The sequence below is a fragment of the Hemiscyllium ocellatum genome, chromosome 40 (genome assembly GCF_020745735.1).
Source record: "Hemiscyllium ocellatum isolate sHemOce1 chromosome 40, sHemOce1.pat.X.cur, whole genome shotgun sequence".
Classification (NCBI taxonomy): Eukaryota; Metazoa; Chordata; class Chondrichthyes; order Orectolobiformes; family Hemiscylliidae; genus Hemiscyllium; species Hemiscyllium ocellatum.
The window spans coordinates 10033108-10054386 of NC_083440.1; the positions used below are offsets into that span (position 1 = coordinate 10033108).

At 48.1% G+C, this 21279-nt stretch overlaps 1 protein-coding gene across 1 annotated transcript in view; it reads left to right on the top strand.

Moving 5' to 3' along the window:
• The window catches only part of LOC132834509 (zinc finger protein 653-like), an 81881-nt gene that overhangs the window by 32618 nt on the left and 27984 nt on the right, over window positions 1–21279 (top strand). Inside the window, exons 5-10 of the mRNA XM_060853434.1 lie at window positions 6415–6747; window positions 15259–15316; window positions 15994–16086; window positions 17263–17349; window positions 20257–20307; window positions 20541–20619. Of these exons, the coding sequence (XP_060709417.1) occupies window positions 6415–6747; window positions 15259–15316; window positions 15994–16086; window positions 17263–17349; window positions 20257–20307; window positions 20541–20619 (701 nt within the window). The remainder of the gene's footprint in view (window positions 1–6414; window positions 6748–15258; window positions 15317–15993; window positions 16087–17262; window positions 17350–20256; window positions 20308–20540; window positions 20620–21279) is intronic.

Below are 21279 nucleotides of genomic sequence, written 5' to 3' on the forward strand. Positions count from 1 at the left end.
GTTGCTAAGGGAAAAGTGATAATTTATTAACTCAAAGTACACTTACCAAGCTTCAGAGTAAGTACAGATCAGAGCTACATTTAAAGACAGACGTTATGGTTGCAGGCCTGACTTACTTGAAGATTTCTCCTGCCAGTCAGAAGATTTTGTAAAAAGTCCGAGCTGCAATGGCTTTTGCAATGCAATAATTTGAGGTTTCTCCCACATCTGGTCTGAGCAGGACGGCTTCTGGGAAGGGGGTCCCTGTATTTTGCTTTTACCGCACTGCGGGGTTGTTCTCCATGAAGCCTGGTTCAGCACACCAATCCATCATCAGTTTGCTTCACCCTGGAAAATGGCCCCTTTACCTGCCTTCTGTCAGTTAGCCAGAATTTCTGAAGAGTGATCACTGGACCCGAAACGTTAACTCTGCTTTCCCTCCACAGATGCTTCCAGATCTGCTGAGTTTTTCCAACAGTTTTTGATTTGGGTGTCCTTACAGCCTGCCTTCCTCCTCTTCAGAAACTGAGTCGTCTCATTTCCATGTCCAATAATTAATTAAATTTTAACTATTTTTCTTTGTGAATGATGCTGAGGGGAGACATTACTCGGGCAGCTGTTTTGGCTGTTGTGAGTGGGCAAGATTAGTCACATGAATTTTGGGAATCTCCTAATATGGTGTTAATTCAGTTTCAAAGTCAGGTTAGCCACCTCCTTTAAATAAAATACATAGCAGAATTGTTAAGTCCTGATAACCTTACCTGTTGAATTTTAGTAAGCAGCAGTAGTCATCGAACTCACACTTTCACCACTCCCGGTAAGGGGAATAAGGCAAGAAAGTGGAGTTGAGGGTTATCGGGTCAGTCATGATCGCACTGAACAGTAGAGCAGACTCAGTGGGCTGAATGGTCTACTTCTGCTCATGTCTTCTGGTCTAAATTTGGGAGGATGGAGATAGCTTGATTGCATAAGAAGAACAATGTCAGCTTAAACTCAACACATGGAATTGCAAAGCCATTCATTTTGCAAGAAACAAGATGTAATGTCAAGGTTCTAATGGGATGCAGCTTATATATGCATGAATCATTGAAAGTGTTCAGACAGTTGCTACTGACTGCAGTCCAAAAGCAAAGAATTTATGCTCAACCAATATAAAACAACAGTTTCATTTCGTTGGCAGTACTGCATCCAATTCTTGGCTGGGCTTTAGGGAGGGTGCCAAAGGGATTCACAAGAACTATTTCAGACGTGAAGAACTTCAGTCACACGTATTGATTGGATGAGTTAGGACTGTTCTTCTTCAAGAATAAATGGTTCAGAAGAGGTTTGACAGAGGCCTTCGAAATCATTAGTGGTCTTAGCAGAGTAGAAAGGGAGAAACTATTCCTGTTTGTAGAAGAATGGAAGATCAGGGGGCACTGACTTTAAGGTCATTGGCAAATGATGCAGTGGACGTGTGAAAACTTTGTCATGCAGCAAATGGTTTTGAGCCTGTTAGGAGTGGTTTGAATTGAGGAATTCAGAGGGAATTGGATTTACTCTCGAAAGGAGGAAGCTGGGTGAATGGTGCTCGTTCAGTTGCCCCCTCAGAGATCTCCTGAAGTAGCTATTTGGTTTCCTGTGCTGTACAGGACATCAGTTAGGCCACTTGGAATACTGTGCGCAATTCTGGTCTCCCTCTTATCGGAAGGATGTAGTGAAACTTGGTTAAAAAGCACACGGCAGCAGGTTATAGTCCAACAGGTTTATTTGGAAGCACTAGCTTTCGAGGTGCTGCCCCTTCAAAGGAGAGTGCTTCCACATAAACCTGTTGGACAATAACCTGGTGTTGGGTGACTTGTAAACATTGTCCACCCCAGTTCAACGCCAGCACGTCCAAAAGTTGTGAAATTTGAAAGGCTTCAGTAAAGATTTGCAAGGATGTTGCCAGGATTGGAGGTTTTGAGCAATAGGGAGAGGCTGAATTGACTGGGGCTATTTTCCCTGGAGCATCGGAGGGCTTTTATAAAGCCATGAGGGGCATGGATAAGGCAAATAGGATCTTTTCCCTGAGGTGAGAGAGTCAAGATCTGGAGGACGTAGGTTAGGGTGAGAAGGGAAATTTTAAAAGGGACATAGGAGGGAACTTTTTCACACAGAGGCTGGTACAGTATGGAATGAGCTTCCAGAGGAAGTGGTGGAGGCTGGTACAATTACAACACTTAAAAGGCATCTGGATGGGTATATGAGTACCAAGGGTTTAGAGGGTATGGGTCAAATGCTGACGAATGAGACTAGATTAATTTAAGGGGTGGCTCAGTGGTTAGTACTGATGCCTCACAGCACCAAGGTCCAAGTTCAATTCCAGCCTCAGGTGACTGTCTGTGTGGAGTTTGCACATTCTCCCCGTGTCTGCGTGTGTTTCCTCCAGGTGCTCCCACAGTCCAAAGATGTGCAGGTGAATTGGCCATGGTAAATTGCCCGTAGTGTTAGGTGCATTAGTCCGATGGAAATGGGTCTGGGTGGACTGGTCGGGCTGAAGGGCCTGTTTCCGCACTGTAGGGAATCTAAGGATATCTGGTCAGCATGAACTGGCAGGGAATAGATGGATATGGACCAGGCAACTAAGATTAGTTTGAAATGCCATCATGGTTGTCACAGACCTGTTGGGCCAGAAGGTCTGTTCCTGAGCTGCACTGTTCTGTGTTCAGTGGTTATTGTGGTTTAAAAACAAACACTGTGTTCGTGGGGAGGATATTATCATGGAATGTAGCCTGGCTAGCACAGAATGGCATGATATAATGTGTGTCACAGGGATGTATTCTTGGATCTCAGCACTCGCAATTTGTATCAATGATTTAGAATGAGGGGCAGAAGGTGTGATTGCCCGATGCTGATGAGACAAACATAGATTGGAAAGTAAGTTGTGGAGAGGGCATAAGTCTCTAAAATGTTTTACGTGTATTAGATGAGTGGGCAAAGATGTGGCAAACGGAGTGTAATGTAGGAAAATGTGACAGTCTAATTGGCAAAAAGAATAAGAGAAACATATTCAATGGTGAGAGATCAGAGCCCTAAGTTGCTAAGGAATCTGGATGTTCTCATGTACAAATTACAAAAGATTAGTGTGCGAGTACAGTAAGTAATTAAGAAAACCAGTAGAATTGAATGCAGAAGTGGGAATGATAGTCCTTGTGAAACAGGGCACTGCTGAGACCACAACCTGAAGACTATGTTCAGCTTCAGTCCCTTTAATTAAGGAATAATGTAAACGTGAATGTACAGTTCAGAGCAGGTTTACCAAACCAATACCTGGAATTGTCTTATTAGGGAAAAATTGGAAGTGACTTGATGGAAGTATCCAAATCTTGCAGCCTTGGGTGAGTATCTGTGTGGAGTTTACATGTTCTCCCTGTCTATGTGGATTTCCTCCATGTACTCCGAATTCCTCCCACAGTCCAAAAATGTGCAGGTGAAGTGAACTGGCCATGCTAAATTGCCCATCGTGTCTAGGGGTTCATAGGCTAGGTGGATTAACCATGGGAATGGAGATTAGAGGGAAAGGGTAGGGGAGTGGGTCTGGGTCTGGGTGGGATGCTGTTCAGAGGGTCAGTGTGGTCTCAATGGGCCAGATGACCTGCTTCTGCAGTTGTGGGATTCTATCCTATAATTCTACAAAATCATGAGTTCTTGACAATGTAGCTGCACGCTTCCTCTTCTGGGAAGGTCTGGAGGGAGGAGTCACTATTTAAAAATCAGATATTGCCTTGTTTCTGTTTAAATGGGCAATGTTTTTGCAGGTCTTGAGTCTTTGGAGCTGCTTTCCTGAAGAGGTGGCAAAAGCAAAGTTCTTGAATATATTTGAGGCAGTAGTAGACAGACTTCAATTAGCAACAGGATGGCGGGTTGTAAGGGAGAGACGAGAATGCAGATTTGAAGTTACAGTCAAGAGGGTGAATGGCCTGCATCGTCTCTTTCTGAATGTTTGTTCATATCTTGCCTAGCTCCTACTTTCAGGGTCCTTCGGGCCTTTTCGGAATTCGGAACTTTTCAAATTTCGGAATACATGACGTCTTCACAGTGAAATTAAAAAACTATTAGCTAACAGCAGACGTACGTGTGAATAGTACGAGTGCTGAGACGCAGTTGATGTCTGTCAGTGTTGGGCCACACTGCCATGTCACAGATGACTGTGCTTCGAGTGGGTGTGGAGTTGGGTCACCTGTTCACACACCAAAATGACACTCCACACTCCACGAAAAAGATTTTGGAGTTTCGGATAAAGGATTGTGCATCTGTATCACCACCTGAACTGGTGCAGAGGTCCAGTAACAAAACACGAGAGACAATGGAAATCTTTCTCTTAAAAGAAACTCGGTCTGCCAGTTGAAATGTCTGCCAGCACTTGGTAATATGGTCAGAGGGTGGTACAATTTCTGTTGGTTTACCTTCTGTGACGCATGATGAACTGGTGAACAGCAGTTCTGCATGCAGGGCACACAGGACTGCTACCATGTCCACCTTAGAAGCTGGTAACAGCAGTACTGGGGCAGATATTGCAGCATTGTCAGCAGTTCAGTGCAAGTGCCTGCTCTTCACAGCTGGTGTAATATTTAGCTCAGTAAGCAGCCACTCAGCCAAGTCTCGCTGCAAAGCGATCCAACCCTGAAGAATTAACCATTTATTTTGCCCTATCTCACCTTTGCCTTGACTTTGTCTGCACTTTGGTTCTCTGTGGTTCCCCGCGGACTCTCTGGCATGCTCTTGCTCATTCACAATGTCAAATACTCCATTCTATTTCCCTCTCCCACTCCCTGGCTCGCAATCTTTCCTCCCCTTGCGATACCTTCCGTTTCTGCCTGTTGTGCTCTCCTGCGCTCCCCACATTCCTGCATAATTTACCCATCAGTCTACCTTCTCTCTGGACGGATCAGCCATGACTCAGTTGTCAGCACACTCCCCTCCTGACTATGTGGTTTCGTGGTCAAATCCCAACTCCAGACCTTGAGCATAGAAATGAATTTTGACACTTAAGAAATGTATTGCATTTGAGTCAGTAAGCTGAGGCCTGGTCTGCCAGTTGGGCTGGATATAAGATAACTTGGCACTAATTCAAAGAAAAGCAGCATTATCCTCAATATCTGAGGCAATATATCTCCCTGGATTATGATTCGAAAAAAGAGTATCAGACCATTAACACGTTGTTATTTGTGGAAACTTGTTGAGCATGTTTCCGACATTACAGATCTTCATTAGTTGTGAAAGACTTTGCAAGGCCCAGTCAAGTTATTTTTTCATCTGTCGTTCTCTGTCTGCTCTCTTTCCCCTTCCCCCACTCCGCTATCACGTTCTCACTCCTCATCGTGGTCTCAGTGAAGCAGATTCCACTGTCTTCCTCCTGCTGCTCATCATTCCATGTCCCCTATAGACTGCTCTTTCTCTCTCCACTGTCTTCACAGTCTTGGTTTGCCAAAGTCCAGCTCTCGCGTGCCCTCCCACTTTCTCTCGCTCCCACCCTTTCTCTCTCTGAGCCACCCCGCGCCTCGCATCCGCATTCCCTTGCGTGCCCCCTCTCTCTGGCTCGCCTTGCCCCCTCGCGTGTGCCCTAGCTGGCAAGCACCCTCGCGTACTCCCTCTCAGGCCCCCCCCACGTGCCCTCTGTCTGGCTCGCTCCCTCCCTCTGGCATGATCCCACTCTGGCTCACTCCTCCTCGCGTGCCCCCTCTGTGGCTTGCCCCTCCCCCCCCCCCCTCCTCCAAACCCACGCCCTCTCTCTGGCGTGACCCCTCTCTGGCTCGCCATTCCCTCGCATGCCCGCACTTTGGCTCACCCCTCCTCGCCCACCATGCACCCCCTCTCCGGCTCGCCCCGAGCCCCCACCTCTCTGGTGCGCCCCCGCCCACCTCTCTGGTGCACCCTGCCGCGCATGCCTCCCCTCTCCTGCTCGCCCTCTCACACACGCCCCCCTGCCCCCTGTCTCTGACGCATCCACCCCCCCCTTTGGCTTACCCCCTCGAGCGTGCCTTCTTTGCCCACACTCCCCTCCTCTCTCCCCCCCCCCCCCCCCCCACCCGTGCACGCCCCCTTTCTGGCTCGCCCCTCTCTTTCCCCATTTCCCTCCCTCCCGCACGCCCTCTTCTTCTGTCTCACTCCTTCCCGCATGCCCCCTCCTGCACCCCCCCCGCCCTGCTGCGCCACCCTCCCAGTCCACGCCCCTTGTGCCCTCCCTCTTTCTCACTTTGATGTTTTTGATCACCCCCTCTTCTGGTTTGTCATTTTCCATCTTTCTCTTCTCAAGTTCTTTCCCTCACACTTTCTTCCACTTTCCCTGCTGTCTCTTCCTCTCAGTTCCCCCATGTTCTCCCTCCAACGCCCTGTTAATGTTTTTTTTTCCCTTCTCACCCTCTGCTGTCACCTATTCTCTGACCACCCGTATCGTTCTCTCACTCATTGCAGTAGAACCTGTGCCAGAGCTTCCAGTGCTGAAGACGGCCCCTGTGGTTTTGATGAAGACGAAATTGGGTCGAGGGCGATGGCGGGCCAAGAGCTCGTGTGAGGAGCCAGAGTCCGATCCCACCTTGGAGCCCCAGTGGGAGTCTCAGTACTGGGAGAAGGCGTCACCGTCTGCGTACGCTGTCCCAGAAATTCACACGCACGTGGTCAACAGCCCGGAGCTGTCCGGAGAACATCCTGCTGATACACAGCCGGCCGCAGAGACCGAGACAATGCAGCTCATTTGCGAGTCGGTGCCAGACCCTGACCAGAAGGATGAGAGTATTTCACTGGCGGGTGAGTACAGCTGGGAAAGACAGCGTTTGGCATGTTTGCCTTCATCAGTCAGAGCACGGAGTTCAGGAGTTGGTGTGTCTGTGATACGCTGTGTGGGATGTTGGTGAGACCACCTTTGGAATCCTGTGTCCAGTTCTGGTCACCCTGCTATTGGAAGGATATTATTAAGTTGGAGAGGTTGTGCAGAAACAAATGGCAAGGGTGTTACCGGGACTGTTGGGTTTCCGTTAAATGGCGAGATTGAGACTCCTTTCACCAGAGCATAGGAGGTTGAGGGATGACCTTGTAGAGGTTTATGAAATCATGAGGCCCCTGGAAAGGATGAATAGCCAAGCTGCCTTTCCGAGGGTAGGGGAGTTCAAAACTAGAGGGTGTAGATTTTAAGGTGAGAGGGGAACGATTTAAAAGATACCTGAAAGGGCAATGTTTTCACAGATGTTAGTGTGTATATCGCTTGAACCACTAAAGGAAGTGGTACAATTACAACATTTGAAAGACATCGGGCAGATGTGTGAATAGGGCTGAAAATGTGTTGCTGGAAAAGCGCAGCAGGTCAGGCAGCATCCAAAGAGCAGGAGAATCGACGTTTCGGGCATGAGCCCTTCTTCAGGAAGGGCTCATGTGTGAATAGGAATGGTTTCAAGGGTTATGGGCCTACACAGGCAAATGGGACTGGTGTAGTTTGGAAAACCTGGAAGGCATGGATCAGTTGGACTATGCTGTACGACTCTTATGTATGTAATAGACCGGAGCGTGGGGGCCCTCACATGGAGACGTGCAGAATAGCAGATACTTGCTTCATTGGAAATAGGGAACAAGAGTTCAGCCTTTTGGGCCCACTCTGCTGTGCAATATTCACCATTTTCTTGCGCTGTCCAAGCAGTTGTTTTGGATACAGAGAAATCTATGAATTTCAGCAGTTTAGAATTGCTGTGATTCTGGAGTCGCGTGGCTAGACAGGTATGGATAGCAGATTCTTCAGAGATCATTAGTGACTCATGAGTTTGTACACTGATGGTTTTATCATTACCATTACTGGTTCCACCTTTCTATTTCCAGATTTATCAGTTAACGAGGGGGCCATGGCTTAGTGGTGTTATCACTGGATTGTTGATCCAGAGACCGAGATAACTTTCTGGGAATCAACGTTCAAATCGTGCCATGGCCAATGGTGGAATTTTAATTCAACTTTTAAAACAATCGGGTGTTAAAATTCTAATGATGACTACGAATCCACTGTCAATCGTTAGAAAGACCATCTGGCTCAATCATGCCCTTTAGGGAACTGCCACCCTTGCCTGGTCTGGCTCCAGACCCACAGCAATGGGCTGAGGAAGATGGTGGGCCAACAGCACGTGTGAGAAGTCAGAGTCCAATCCCACCTTGGAGTCCCAGTGGCATCTCTTAACTGCGCTCTGGGGCAATTAGGAATGGGCAATAAATCTTGGCCAGCAAATCACTCATCACATGAAAATGAATCTGAAAAATTGTAATTCTATTCATGGGTATCATGGATTGGCCCTGGAGCATTAGTTTGTGACTTAGACATACTGGTTCAGTCACACTGCATTACTGTATCACCATCTACCTCAGGGAGATGATTACTTTTCATTTTGCTTGTCAATAGTGTTAATTTGCTGCCTAAGCTGCAACGTTTTCATTTGTCTTTGGTACCTGCATGAATCATTATGATTGGGTGCTTGTTCTCCCAATACAAGTTCCACTACAGCCATGAGTAGATATTCATGAACCCTGGCATAGGCGGGCATAGGATTCGCGCATTTTGATTGGTGTCGATCATCTCTGTCTCCCGCCACCACGTTCCTCTTCATTAAACCCACTTAAATTGTTTCCCGTGCCACGGTCAGTCTGCTGCGCCGCATTCCAATCCCCTCGCTCATTGGGCAAACTGCTGAACAGCTGCTAGGGCTGAGCCCGAATCTGATGGTCCCTCTACCTGTCACACCCTCATGACCTTGATCAGGGACCAGATGAGACGATGCTAACCGAAAAGGGTTTTAACGTCCTTCTAGAATGCAGTGACCAGGTGACTTGTCCCCTTCCTGATGTGACGTACTGTGTGCAGCTCTGCCTCCAGCTTAACATCTTTGAATTGAAGCTTCTTGAGTCATTTCTTGTGGAAACAGTACTGATGTGGTCACTGTGGATTGCTTTGATATCCCGGATCTCCCAAGTGCTGTGCTCATGACACTTCACCTCAAGTGCCAACTTTATTCTATTAATTGTGTTTATTTTTGATTAACTTGCAGTTCCGCTCCTCATCTAACTCCCAGCTTCACACTTAACAATCACTGCGAAGTCTCTGTATTTACAAGAATTTTCAACTGGCCCTGTTTAGACATATTCTGACACACAATACTGGTGAGGGCGGAAGTTGAATTCTGACTTTCTGGCCGAGAGGAAGGGACAGAGCCGCATCCCATTTTTTAAAAGAAAATCAATCCTTCAACTTTGCTCAAGGGGAGAAGCCAGCGTAATTAACTGGCAAGAGCTTGTACCTCACTCAACCTGTCAATAGCTCTGGAAATTCTTTGCATCTCTCTTGTAGTGTACCTCGCCACCTTATTTTGTGTTGTTTGCCAATGTGGGCGGAGTACATTTGTTTCCTCCCTCCAAGTCATTAATATATACCATAAACACTTAGTCCCAGCACTGATCCCTGTGGTAACCCACTGATTACAGATCGCTGACCTGATAAAGAGCCCTTGCCACCACATGTTGTTTCCTGCCCATGAGCCAATTTCTCTATCCACACCATAATATTACCTCTAACAGTGGGTTCTTATCTTATGACTTAACCTTATGTGAAATACCTTGTTAAATACCTTCTGCAAGTCCAGGTACAGCACATCTACGGGTTTAGATTAGATTAGATTACTTAGATTAGATTAGATTACTTACAGTGTGGAAACAGGCCCTTCGGCCCAACAAGTCCACACCGACCCGCCGAAGCGCAACGCACCCATAGCCCTACATATACCCCTTACCTAACACGACGGGCAATTTAGCATGGCCAATTCACCTGGCCCGCACATCTTTGGACTGTGGGAGGAAACCCACGCAGACACAGGGAGAACATGCAAACTCCACACAGTCAGTCGCCTGAGTCGGGAATTGAACCCGGGTCTGTGGCGCTGTGCCCACTATATTCTCTCTATTCACTCTGTTTGAGATCTCCTCCAACATGTCTACTAAGTTAGATTTACTGATTTTCTTTTCACAACTGAACACACTTGATTGTGTTATGATTTTCCAAATGTTGTTCTTTACTTAATCGATTAAGTAACCTTTTCCAACAATAGGTGTTGGGCTAATTGGTGTATAGTTATCTGCTTCTTGCCTCCCTCCGTGTCTTCAAGGTTTTTGTCACTTTGCTGCACAGACAGAGAGAGGGAGAGACTTTCCCTGTTACTGTCTGGAGATTTCGGTTTGTGTTGTCAGGCTGTGACATCCCTCACCTCCACAATTATACAAACCAGTCAACAGTCTGTCGCTGGACAATGTTTGTTTTGCACTCATCCATGGTTTATCCATTGGTTCTCAGATGTTGTCCACCCCTACTGCTTGAGCAAATCAACTGTGAAAATACAGTTCTGAGTGAATTCCAGTAGCTTGATGTTTTTTTTCAAATTTCAGCTTCCACAGCCCTCGGTTTAAGACAATCCTTTTCCCATTTTGGTCCACAGTCCAAAATAATAATTGTGGTCCATACAGCCCTGAGACTGAGGATAATAAATCTGTACAAAGCCAAGAATGGGTAAAAGGCTTCATGACCCCACATCTGCAATTCGTAGCAGGTAGATCACAAAGTTGAAGGAAACCACTTGCCAGCAGACTGAATATTCCCCCAGGGTTGGGGGTTTGGGCTAGTTGATCAAACCAGCCATGTCTTGGAGACTTTTAACCTTTGTAAATGGGGCCCCCCTGAGTTGTGTAAAAAGTGAGGACTGCAGATGCTGGAGATCAGAGCTGAAAATGTGTTGCTGGTTAAAGCCCAGCAGGTCAGGCAGCATCCAAGGAACAGGAAATTCGACGTTTCGGGCTGGAGCCCTTCATCAGGAATGAGGAGAGGGTGCCAGGTAGGCTAAGATAAAAGGTAGGGAGGAGGGACTTGGGGGAGGGGCGATGGAGATGTGATAGATGGAAGGAGGTCAAGGTGAGGGTGATAGGCCGGAGTGGGGTGGGGGCGGAGAGGTCAGGAAGAGGATTGCGGGTTAGGAAGGCGGTGCTGAGTTCAAGGGAATCGACTGAGACAAGGTGGGGGGGAGGGGAAATGAGGAAACTGGAGAAATCTGAGTTCATCCCTTGTGGTTGGAGGGTTCCCAGGCGGAAGATGAGGCGCTCTTCCTCCAACCGTTGTGTTGTTATGTTCTGGCGATGGAGGAGTCCAAGGACCTGCATGTCTTCGGTGGAGTGGGAGGGAGAGTTAAAGTGTTGAGCCACGGGGTGGTTGGGTTGGTTGGTCCGGGCGTCCCAGAGGTGTTCCCTGAAGCTTTCTGCAAGTAGGTGGCCCGTCTCCCCAATATAGAGGAGGCCACATCGGGTGCAGCGGATGCAATAGATGATGTGTGTGGAGGTGCAGATGAATTTGTGGCGGATATGGAAGGATCCTTTGGGGCCTTGGAGAGAAGTAAGGGAGGAGGTGTGGGCGCAAGTTTTGCATTTCCTGCGGTTGCAGGCGAAGGTGCTGGGAGTGGAGGTTGGGTTGGTGGGGGGTGTGGACCTGACGAGGGAGTCACGAAGGGAGTGGTCTTTGCGGAACGCTGATAGGGGAGGGGAGGGAAATATATCCCTGGTGGTGGGGTCCGTTTGGAGTTGGCGGAAATGACGGCGGATGATGCGCTATATACGGAGGTTGGTGGGGTGGTAGGTGAGAACCAGTGGGGTTCTGTCTTGGTGGCGGTTGGAGGGGCGGGGCTCAAGGGCGGAGGAGCGGGAAGTGGAGGAGATGCAGTGGAGGGCATCGTCGATCACGTCTGGGGGGAATCTGCGGTCCTTGAAGGAGGAGGCCATCTGGGCTATACGGTATTGGAACTGGTCCTCCTGGGAGCAGATGCAGCGGAGACATAGGAATTGGGAATATGGGATGGAGTTTTTACAGGGGGCAGGATGGGAGGAGGTGTAGTCCAGGTAGCTGTGGGAGTCAGTCGGTTTATAGTAGATGTCTGTGTTGAGTCGGTCGCCCGAGATAGAAATGGAAAGGTCTAGGAAGGGGAGGGAGGAGTCTGAGACAGTCCAGGTGAATTTGAGTTCGGGATGGAAGGTGTTGGTAAAGTTGATGAACTGTTCAACCTCCTCGTGGGAGCACGAGGCAGCGCCGATACAGTCATCGATGTAGCGGAGGAAAAGGTGGGGGCTGGTGCCAGTGTAGTTGCGGAAGATGGACTGTTCCACATATCCTACAAAGAGACAGGCATAGCTGGGGCCCATGCGGGTGCCCATGGCAACTCCTTGAGTTTGGAGGAAGTGGGAGGATTGGAAAGAGAAGTTATTCAGGGTGAGGACCAGTTCAGTCAGTCGAAGGAGGGTGTCAGTGGAAGGGTACTGGTTGGTGCGGCGGGATAGGAAGAAGCGGAGGGCTTTGAGTCTTTCGTGATGGGGGATGGAGGTGTACAGGGACTGGATGTCCATCGTGAAGATAAGGCGTTGGGGACCGGGAAGCGAAAATCAAGGAGGAGGTGGAGGGCGTGGGTGGTGTCCCAAACGTAGGTAGGGAGTTCTTGGACTAAAGGGGACAGAACCGTGTCGAGGTACGCGGAGATGAGTTCGGTGGGGCAGGAGCAGGCTGAGACAATGGGTGGGCCGGGGCAGTCAGGTTTGTGGATTTTGGGCAGGAGGTAGAAACGGGCGGTGCGGGGTTGTGGGACTATGAGGTTGGAGGCGATGGATGGGAGATCCCCTGAGGTGGTGAGGTTATGGATGGTCTGGGAGATGATGGTTTGGTGGTGGGAGGTGGGGTCATGGTCAAGGGGGCAATAGGAGGAGGCGTCTGCGAGCTGGCGTTTGGCCTCAGCGGTATAAAGGTCGGTGCGCCAAACTACTACCGCGCCTCCCTTGCCTGCCGGTTTGATGGTGAGGTTGGGGTTGGAGTGGAGGGCTGCACGTTCTGAGGGTGAGAGGTTGGAGTGGGTGAGAGGGGTGGACAGGTCGAGTCGGTTAATGTCGCGGCGGCAGTTGGCTATAAATAGATCGAGGGCGGGTAAGAGGCCAGCACGGGGTGTCCAGGTGAGTCCCTCCTGAGTTGTGAAGTGTAATTACCATTGTCTGTTGGATCAGTGAGCCACGTTCGAAGACAAACTGGTAGCCTCCTTTTTCTCAATTACATGTTGGGGTGTTGGTGGTGGATGCTGGATGGCTTCAGAGCACAAACATGTGAAATGGTGAAAGCTGACAGAGGGAAGGCAATGGTGTAGTGATAGTATTCCAGTCCAGTTAATCCAGAGACCCAGTTAATGGGTGGCAGATGATGGTATTTGATTTTGGTAAAAGAATCAGGAATCAACAGTCAAATGACGGCCATTAAACCATTATTGATTGGTAGGGAAAAAGAAAAATCTGGATCACTAATGCCGTTTAGGGAAGGAAACTGTCACCGTTCCCTGATGTAACGGGTGTGTGTGTGTGTCTGTCAGTCTGCGTGTGTGTGCAAGAGAGAGAGAGAGACTCCAGAACGAGAGCAGTTACCCTCTGGGTAAGTGGGGATAGACATTCAATGCCAGCCAACCTGTGACACCTACATCCTGTGAATAAAGTTTACAAAATTAGATTAGACTAGATTCCCTCCAGTGTGGAAGCAGGCCCTTTGGCCCAACCAGTCCACACCAACCCTCCGAAGAGTAACCCACCCAGACCCATTTCCCTCTGACTAATGTAATTTAACATGATCAGTTCACTAAACCTGCACATCTTTGGATTGTGGGAGGAAACTGGAGCACCGGGTGGAAACCCATGCAGACATGGAGAATGTGCAAACTCCATACAGACAGTCGCCCGAGGATGGAATCAAACCCAGGTTCCTGGCACTGTGAGGCAGCAGTGCTAACCGCTGAGCCACCGTGTCAATGTGTTGCCTGTATCATCTGCCTCAATGTCCTGCCTGCTCCAAAACCTCTGCCCATAGCCTTCCACCCAAAGGCTCAACTAGACCTGCATGAGTGGAACTCGCTGAGGCTCCTTCAACACCACCTCCCAGACCTGTGATGTTGACTGCCCATCATAGCAAGCCAGCAGAACCATTGGAACATCAACATTTGCAATGTTCCATCCCGCCTTGGAACCAAATCACTGATCCCTGAGTGCTGTTGCGTAAAAATGTACACTCTCAGACCCCTACGTAGCCGTCCATACACACACCACCCCTCCATGCGTGTGCACACACATGCACCACATACCCGCCATGTGTGCATGCCAAAACCCCTTCGCTTGTCGAGTTGAGTGTGGTTCCAAAATCCACAAGAGGCTTGGCCTCGTGCAGGTTAAAGTAGCCCGCTTGCTGAACGCCAATTTTAAGCACTGCATCCTGTCTCCCCCCACTGTCACTAGATTCCCTATAGTGTGGAAACAGGCCCTTCGGACCAACCAGTCCACACCGACCCTCCGAAGAGTAACCCACCCAGACCCATTTCCCTCTGACTAATGCAATTTAACATGACCAATTCACCAAACCTACACATCTTTGGACTGTGTAGTGGCTGCAGTGTGTGCCATTGACAGTTTGCGCTGCAGCAATTCCCCCTCTGAAGCTCCTTCGACTATATCTTCCAAACCTGCAGCCTCTACAGTCAAATGGTCACTGGGTCAAGAGTCAGGAAGTCCCCTCCTGACAGCACTGACAGTGTCCTCAAACCCATGTTTAACACACTACGTGGGACACAATTATTGGTGGTCATTGAATACTGGCCAGCCAGTGCTGTCCTAATCCCGTGAAACCGTAATTTTATAAAGTGCATTTTTCTCTTCAAGCGGTCATATTTTTGGGTCACTTGTAATGTTGGAATCTGTCTCTGATGTTTAGCATTTGGTTCTTTTAGTTGACAAACGAGGAACCAAGAATGGTCAACTTGAAGCTGCACAAGCACTAGTGCCAAACAGAGCCATAAGTTTTATCGAAGCAGTGCTGCTTTGCAGCTTCCAATGTGAAAATTAATCCTCTCATATTCACCTATTAGTGAAGAATGGAATTGCATTGCCGTGCAAAACATTAACGCCCGATGGCTGAATCACCTTGCATGTATCAGGCTCCCCTTCAGAGAGAGCTATTTCAGATGAGTTTGAGTCAGTGGGATTGAGAGGAGCTAGCAATGCAGTTTTTCAGTGGGAGTACTGATAAAACTGCTGCTTTTCATCAGACTTGAAGTCCAGATATGAGTGCCCAAGATAAGACATAATGTTCCCTTGGCACAAGAACAATGCAAGTAACCCCAGTGTTACCTGGCGTCTTCCTCTTTCCCTTTCTCCCCAGTTGACTTTTCTCCTCTTTCCTCTTCCCAGGATTAGCTGCTGCTGCTGGTCTCCCTAATTCCGTCAGAGAGCCAGAATTGGAAAACAGGTAGGAGACAGCCCCTGCCCTGCCTCCTCAGTCATTCCTCTCCCTGACCATTTAGCACTTTCCAACCAGTTGTCCTTAAATATAGCAATGTGATAGAACCTGATTTGGAAATTTGGTCCATTGTTCAATAGTGTTGTGCGTAGGGGAATTTTGAGGTGTAGAAACTGGGGGCTCGGGAGGTGTGGTGTATAACAAAGGTTGCGTGGCGTTGGGGTGATTCTCTTGTCTGACCGTTCTGAGAGGTTTGGTTCCAGATATTGCGGTGATGAAGTGGGGTATCATTTCACGGTATGTTGGGGGGAGAGTGGACGGCTTACTCCAGGGATGTGGCCACATGCGGAGATGATTACTGGGACGGCATGAATTGCGGACAGAATGCTGATTTGAGCATTAAATCATGGGCATGGGGTGACACAGGGCTTTGACTTTGACTGGAGACCCGTCGGATTGGGGACTGCGAGCTCAAACCCAGACCATGAGGGTGAAGCAGGAGTCAGACCCGGGATATAAGGATGATGCAAGGGTTTGACGTGAGGAGGGGGGGGAGGTGACGCTGCTGGGTGATGACCTTCACTTCTAGTGAGTGTCGATGGAGATTGGAAGATGTCATTACTGAGTTAGAGAGCGCCGTGAGTGTTGTTCCCACCTCTGACTGGTCGCTCCTCTTGCTTTATTAGTGAGGAAGAGGAACCAGAGTTGGTGGAGACTGACGATGACATCCCATTCCACGATGATCCCAAAGATGAAATGTATGAGCCGTCACCACACAGGTAACTAGCTTGGAGGGCTAAGCAAATCCCTTTGGACTGCCCATTCCCTGACCTGCTCCACCCATCCTGTTCCTTCTGTCTTTTGGCCTTGAATCCCAACACACTTTACGTAACCACAGCTGAGGGGCTTGACTGGTTTGTTTCTCGCCACCTTTTCTCCCCTTGCCCGAGTTTGTGCTCCATCGCACCTGTCTTAGACCGTCGCTTGCCCCAGGCTCGGCTGCGGTCCTGGCACTGTGATCTCTGTGCTGCCCCCATCTCTGCTGTCATCCTCTCTACTGCCCATCTTTCTGCCAACCTTGCCTTCAATATGCTGCCCAGGTCAGCAGCTGTTCTGCCTTCTGTAAACAGCTTCCCTTACCAGCAACCCTTCTGTCTCTCCGCTTCATGTTTTTTGTTCTGAACCAGATCAAATCCTCTCAAAACATACCAAGGGAACAGCCTAAACCCTAACTTTTACCTTACCTGAAGGCAAGTCCAAGATGCTGCCTTCCAGATGTGATACGATTGGTCAAACCTACTAGGCTTTACGCGAAACATTACACTATGGCTAAAATACAAACAAAAGACACAAGAACTCTATTAAAAGACTTCACAAAATAATATTATTTAACTACTGCTCATCAACTGTCCGACATAGCTGCATCCCATGAACACACCCTTGGCCAAGGCAAATTCAGCAAAACAGATTTTCCTCACTTGTTTTCTTTTGCAACCCGGGCCAGAGGAAAGACCGCAAGAATGAATCTAACAGCAGAGAGAAACCCCAAGCATTTTACAGCTTCAACTCCAAAACCCGAAACTCAATAGCTGAAAGCAAAAGCTAAAACCCTGAATCTCTGTGAACCTGACTCCACCCCCTCATGCTGCTTTTGACTAATGTAAAGAAAAGGCCTAAAGTTATTTCCCCTGCTTTCCATGGAGCAGACACCCCAGCAGCAAGTTCACTCAGCTCTTCTTCAAGAGAAACAGGACAGCACAAATCCTCCTTCAAAGCACATCCTGTCACATTTTCCTACTTTGTCCCGCTCACATCTTCCGCCTCTCCTATATGTCCCTTCACCTTGCCCCCTGCGCAGTGTTTTTATCTCGTTGTTGGCAGTGTTTGCAGATTGTGAATCGACGAGCCTAACTCTCTTTCAGAGCACTCAGCTTCTGATTTGTTCCAATTCACAGGGAGCGTGGGAAGCCGAGGCGGAAACCACGGAAAGAGAAGGAGAAAGTGGAGACGGTGGAGCAGGTGGAGCCTCCTAAGAGTCAAAGGTTAGCCACCACTGCCCTCATTGAGTAGCAGTGTTGCCTTGTATTGCCCCCAAGTGATCCCACCTCCTGCACTCGATTCGAGTGGTGTCCCCCTCCTCTCTCATGTAACCTTCCATTCCATTCACCTGTCAACTGAGTATGCAGCTGTCGAGAACACTGAAATGACTGATGCATAGAAGGCAAAAACTGACAGTCATGGGATGTGCATTGACAAGTTGGCAAAGGGACGAGTTGTGGTCTGACGTTTTCATTTAGAAATGTGCGCGGCTGTGCACGTACTGCAATGTTGATTGGAAAAGCAGGCAGAAAAATATGCAAAATCTTTGCAAACCCTTCAGCTCTCGAATGGGTATTGTGTTATACTGTGTGCGTCGTGTGCAAGTTGTGAAAGTGGATGTTTACCCCCCTGTTTTTCTCTGCCATTAATGGCCTCCCTGTTTGTTGCACTACACCGACTCACACGTGTGCACCTTGGTTAATGTTCGTCAAGGCCCTGTTGAGGCTGCAAAACAAAGTTTACGTCGAAGATAGTTGGGCTTGAGTTCGACGGAGTTTCCAGAGCCATTTGTGGAGTTGATATGATGTCACTATCATTGGACTATTAATCTAGAGACCGTGGGGACTTAGGTTTGAATCTCACTATGACAGACAGTGGAATTTGAATTCAGTAAAAATGTGGGATGAAGAATCTAATGTTGACCACTGTTAATTGGTGCAAAAATAGGCAACTGCTCCACTAATGTCCTCAAGGGTGAAATCCTTTTTTGAAATCTGTCATCCTTGCCTGGTCTGGCCGCAAGTGGTTCCAGACCTACAGCAGTGCCATCTTATCTGTCCTCTGGGCAGTAAGCATTCGCCTGGCCAGTGATGCCCCCATCCTGTGAATGATTGAGGAAAGAGCTCGGGAGGTTAAAATGGTCTGGTGACTGCCTCTCGTGCCAATACCCCTCATTTTGGAAAGCCCAAGTTTTTTAACCTTCTCTGCTGGAAGGCTTCTTCATATACCAGAGCTGACAAGTCCTCGCCACACTTGCTGAAAGTGGTCCCCAGGATTGTGCACTATACTCAACTCCAGTAGAAGTATGAATTTTGTGGCTCTATTGTAACTTCTCGGTTTACAAAGCTGCTCGAGGACACCACTTGACACAGCCTGCCAAGATGGGAGAAAACCGCTGAGCAGTACCTTATTCCTTGTCCCATATTTGCCTGCTTAATTACCCCTCGAACGGGTATTGTGTCATACTTTGTATTAGACTGCAAACGCTGCTGTATCATATCTGTTCTTGAAGTGAGCTCAAAACTATTTATCTTTTCCTGGACCTCTCCTATCCATTCTCTCACCTTGCTCCCTGCGCAATGTTTTATCTAATTGTTAGCCTATAATTAGCTGTTCTTTCCTGTCTACGTTCTTATCACTTACTGGTGACGTGGTGACTCAGTGGTTGTCCCTGCTGCCTCTCAGCGCCAGGGACCTGGGTTTGATTCCAGCCTCGGGCCACTGTCTGTGTGAAGTTTCCACACTCTCCCTTGTGGATTTCCTCTGGGTGCTCTAGTTTCCTTTCACAGTCCTGAGATGTGCAGGTTAGATGGGTTGGCCATGCTAAATTACCCGTAGCATCCAGGGATGTGCAGGCTAGGTGGTTTAGCCATAAGGAATGTGAAATTGCAGGGATAGGGTAGGGGTGTGGGTCTGAATGGGATGCTGTTCAGAGGTGGCCTCCTTTCACACTGGGCATTCTATGATATGGTATTCCTCCTATGTTTCCTGCCTATCCCCAGTGTTCTCCTGGGACTTCAATGCTTAGATCTTAAGCAGCCAAATGTTTTCTCTTGTTCTCTATACCCTTGTACAATAGTGTGGCAATACCTGTGCCTTCAAATTTCGCAACACTGAATAGGAATTGGGGGACGTTGATGGTGGATTGGTGGGCAATAATGAGTTTGTTCTCTTTTGAGCAAAGGTGGCTAGTGGGGTCTTACTGGAAGTGAACAAAGTTGTGAAGAGTTTTGTAGGAAATAAGAAATGATTTAGTCTGGCAAGAGGCTGAGCAGTTTTAAGTAAGTGGTAAAGTAGGCAGAGAGAGAAGAACATTAGCTGCACGATACATTAAGGCCTAGAATGTGGCGGGAACCATTTGGATTTGAGACCATGCTCCTTAACGAGGTTGTGTTGTCAGTGTTTTTTTCCAAAAATACTTGATGACACAGGTTCTGAAATGTCTGGGGTTGATTGACTTGAAGAAGCTTTTAAGTTTTGTAAACAAACACACTTGGACAATGAAAGGGGAGTGGCTAGTTCTCCCAGCTCAGCTTGTCTCTGGTTTGGGTTTTAGCAGTCTGCCTGTTTAGAGCAAGCAGTCAGTTTGTTTGAGGCTGCTGGTCAAAGGAAGAGCTCCATGGACAGAAAGTGTTCCATGCTGAATCTCTCTGCCATCTCTCCCTCTCCCCTTCCCTCCCCCTTCCCTGTAAGACCCTGTATTTGATTGTACTTTTTTGTCAAGGGGCATTTATGGGGGATTGTTGCAAGTATTTGGAACAGCATCAGATGGGAGGATCTGTTGGGTTTCCAGGCAGGTTAAGTTATTCTGTATTCTGTTCTCTTTTGTTCGTGTTTCATCTTGTAAATGAGTTCTGTTTTGTTTAAACCCAAGTGATTAGGCTAGCTGCATCACTCCTGGTTAATCTGCCCCACACCTCCTTAAAGCAGCAAGCCAAGTTAGGGTCCAGGCTACTTTCTTGAAATGTTTCGAGGGGGACTGGTCTGGTCCATAACAGGCTGATTTGTAAGGTTGTAAGTGAGCCGAAGTTGGTCAGCACCACCAGTGGATTGAATGAGCTCCTGCACTGTCAGATTGCAGTGATGTTACTTAATTTGCAAGGCTAACACCTTACTTTCTTCCTTGTCAGGAGGCCACGAAGATCCAAAGAAGATAGAGGACCTCGTCCACCCAAGAAGCGGTAAGTCTGTTGCGAGGGGTGGGGTGGGGGCAGTGACTGGTGTATCACTGGGTTAGGTGCGTTTTTACCATGGGGGGGGAGCAGCAAGACTTATGGAAATGTCCCACAGACATGCTTGATCTCATTACAGTGGCTGGGAAGGTTGGGCAGAATGCAAGAGGAAGAGAAGTCTAGGTTTTCCTGCAAAGGGTGTAACTGAATGTCCTGTCAAACTGCTCTTTCCTCTGCCTCAGGAAGAAGCCTCCTATTCAGTACGTGCGCTGTGAGATGGAAGGTTGTGGAACCATCCTCGCCAATCCAAGGTATTTGCAGGTCAGTGCAAACTTAATCTGGTTGGCATACACCATGCTTTTGTTTTTGCAAAAAGAAGCTTTCTTTCAGGTGTCTTCATCTGCAGAGGCTGAATGTCAATATCGTTCGGCCCTTGTCTAGAATACAGCTGTGCTGTTCTGATCTAGAATGGGATTAAGCTAAGAAGCAGTAGGAGGAGGATTACAGTGTGCAAAGTAACCAGGATTTAGAATCAGCTTACCTGGCTGAAGAACATTGGAAATGCTCTGCAGGTCTGACAGCATTTGTGGAGCGTCCGAGAGAGAGTGGCTGTTTCAGGCAAAGGGTTTCTGTTCAGAGCTGTTGAGGAACGAGAAAACCAATAGGCAAAATTTCACTTTGTAGTTCTGGTTTACCACAAAATCAAGAAATATTACATATGAGTTAACAGTGAATTACAATCAATGTTTTCGACATTACGCATTCAGAAGCAGATAGACGAGTACCTGTTGCAAGGTATTATCAAGTTTGTGAAATTTCTAAGACCATCTACTAAGCCTGCAGGACTCACTTCAGCCCAAAGGTCTGGACTGGTACTGGCGACTTTTAAAGGTTCTATTTTACAGAAACAAAATATCACTAGGTTGATTCCAGAGTTGAGAGGGTTGGCGTTTGAGGAGAGATCGAGTTGACTGGGTCTAT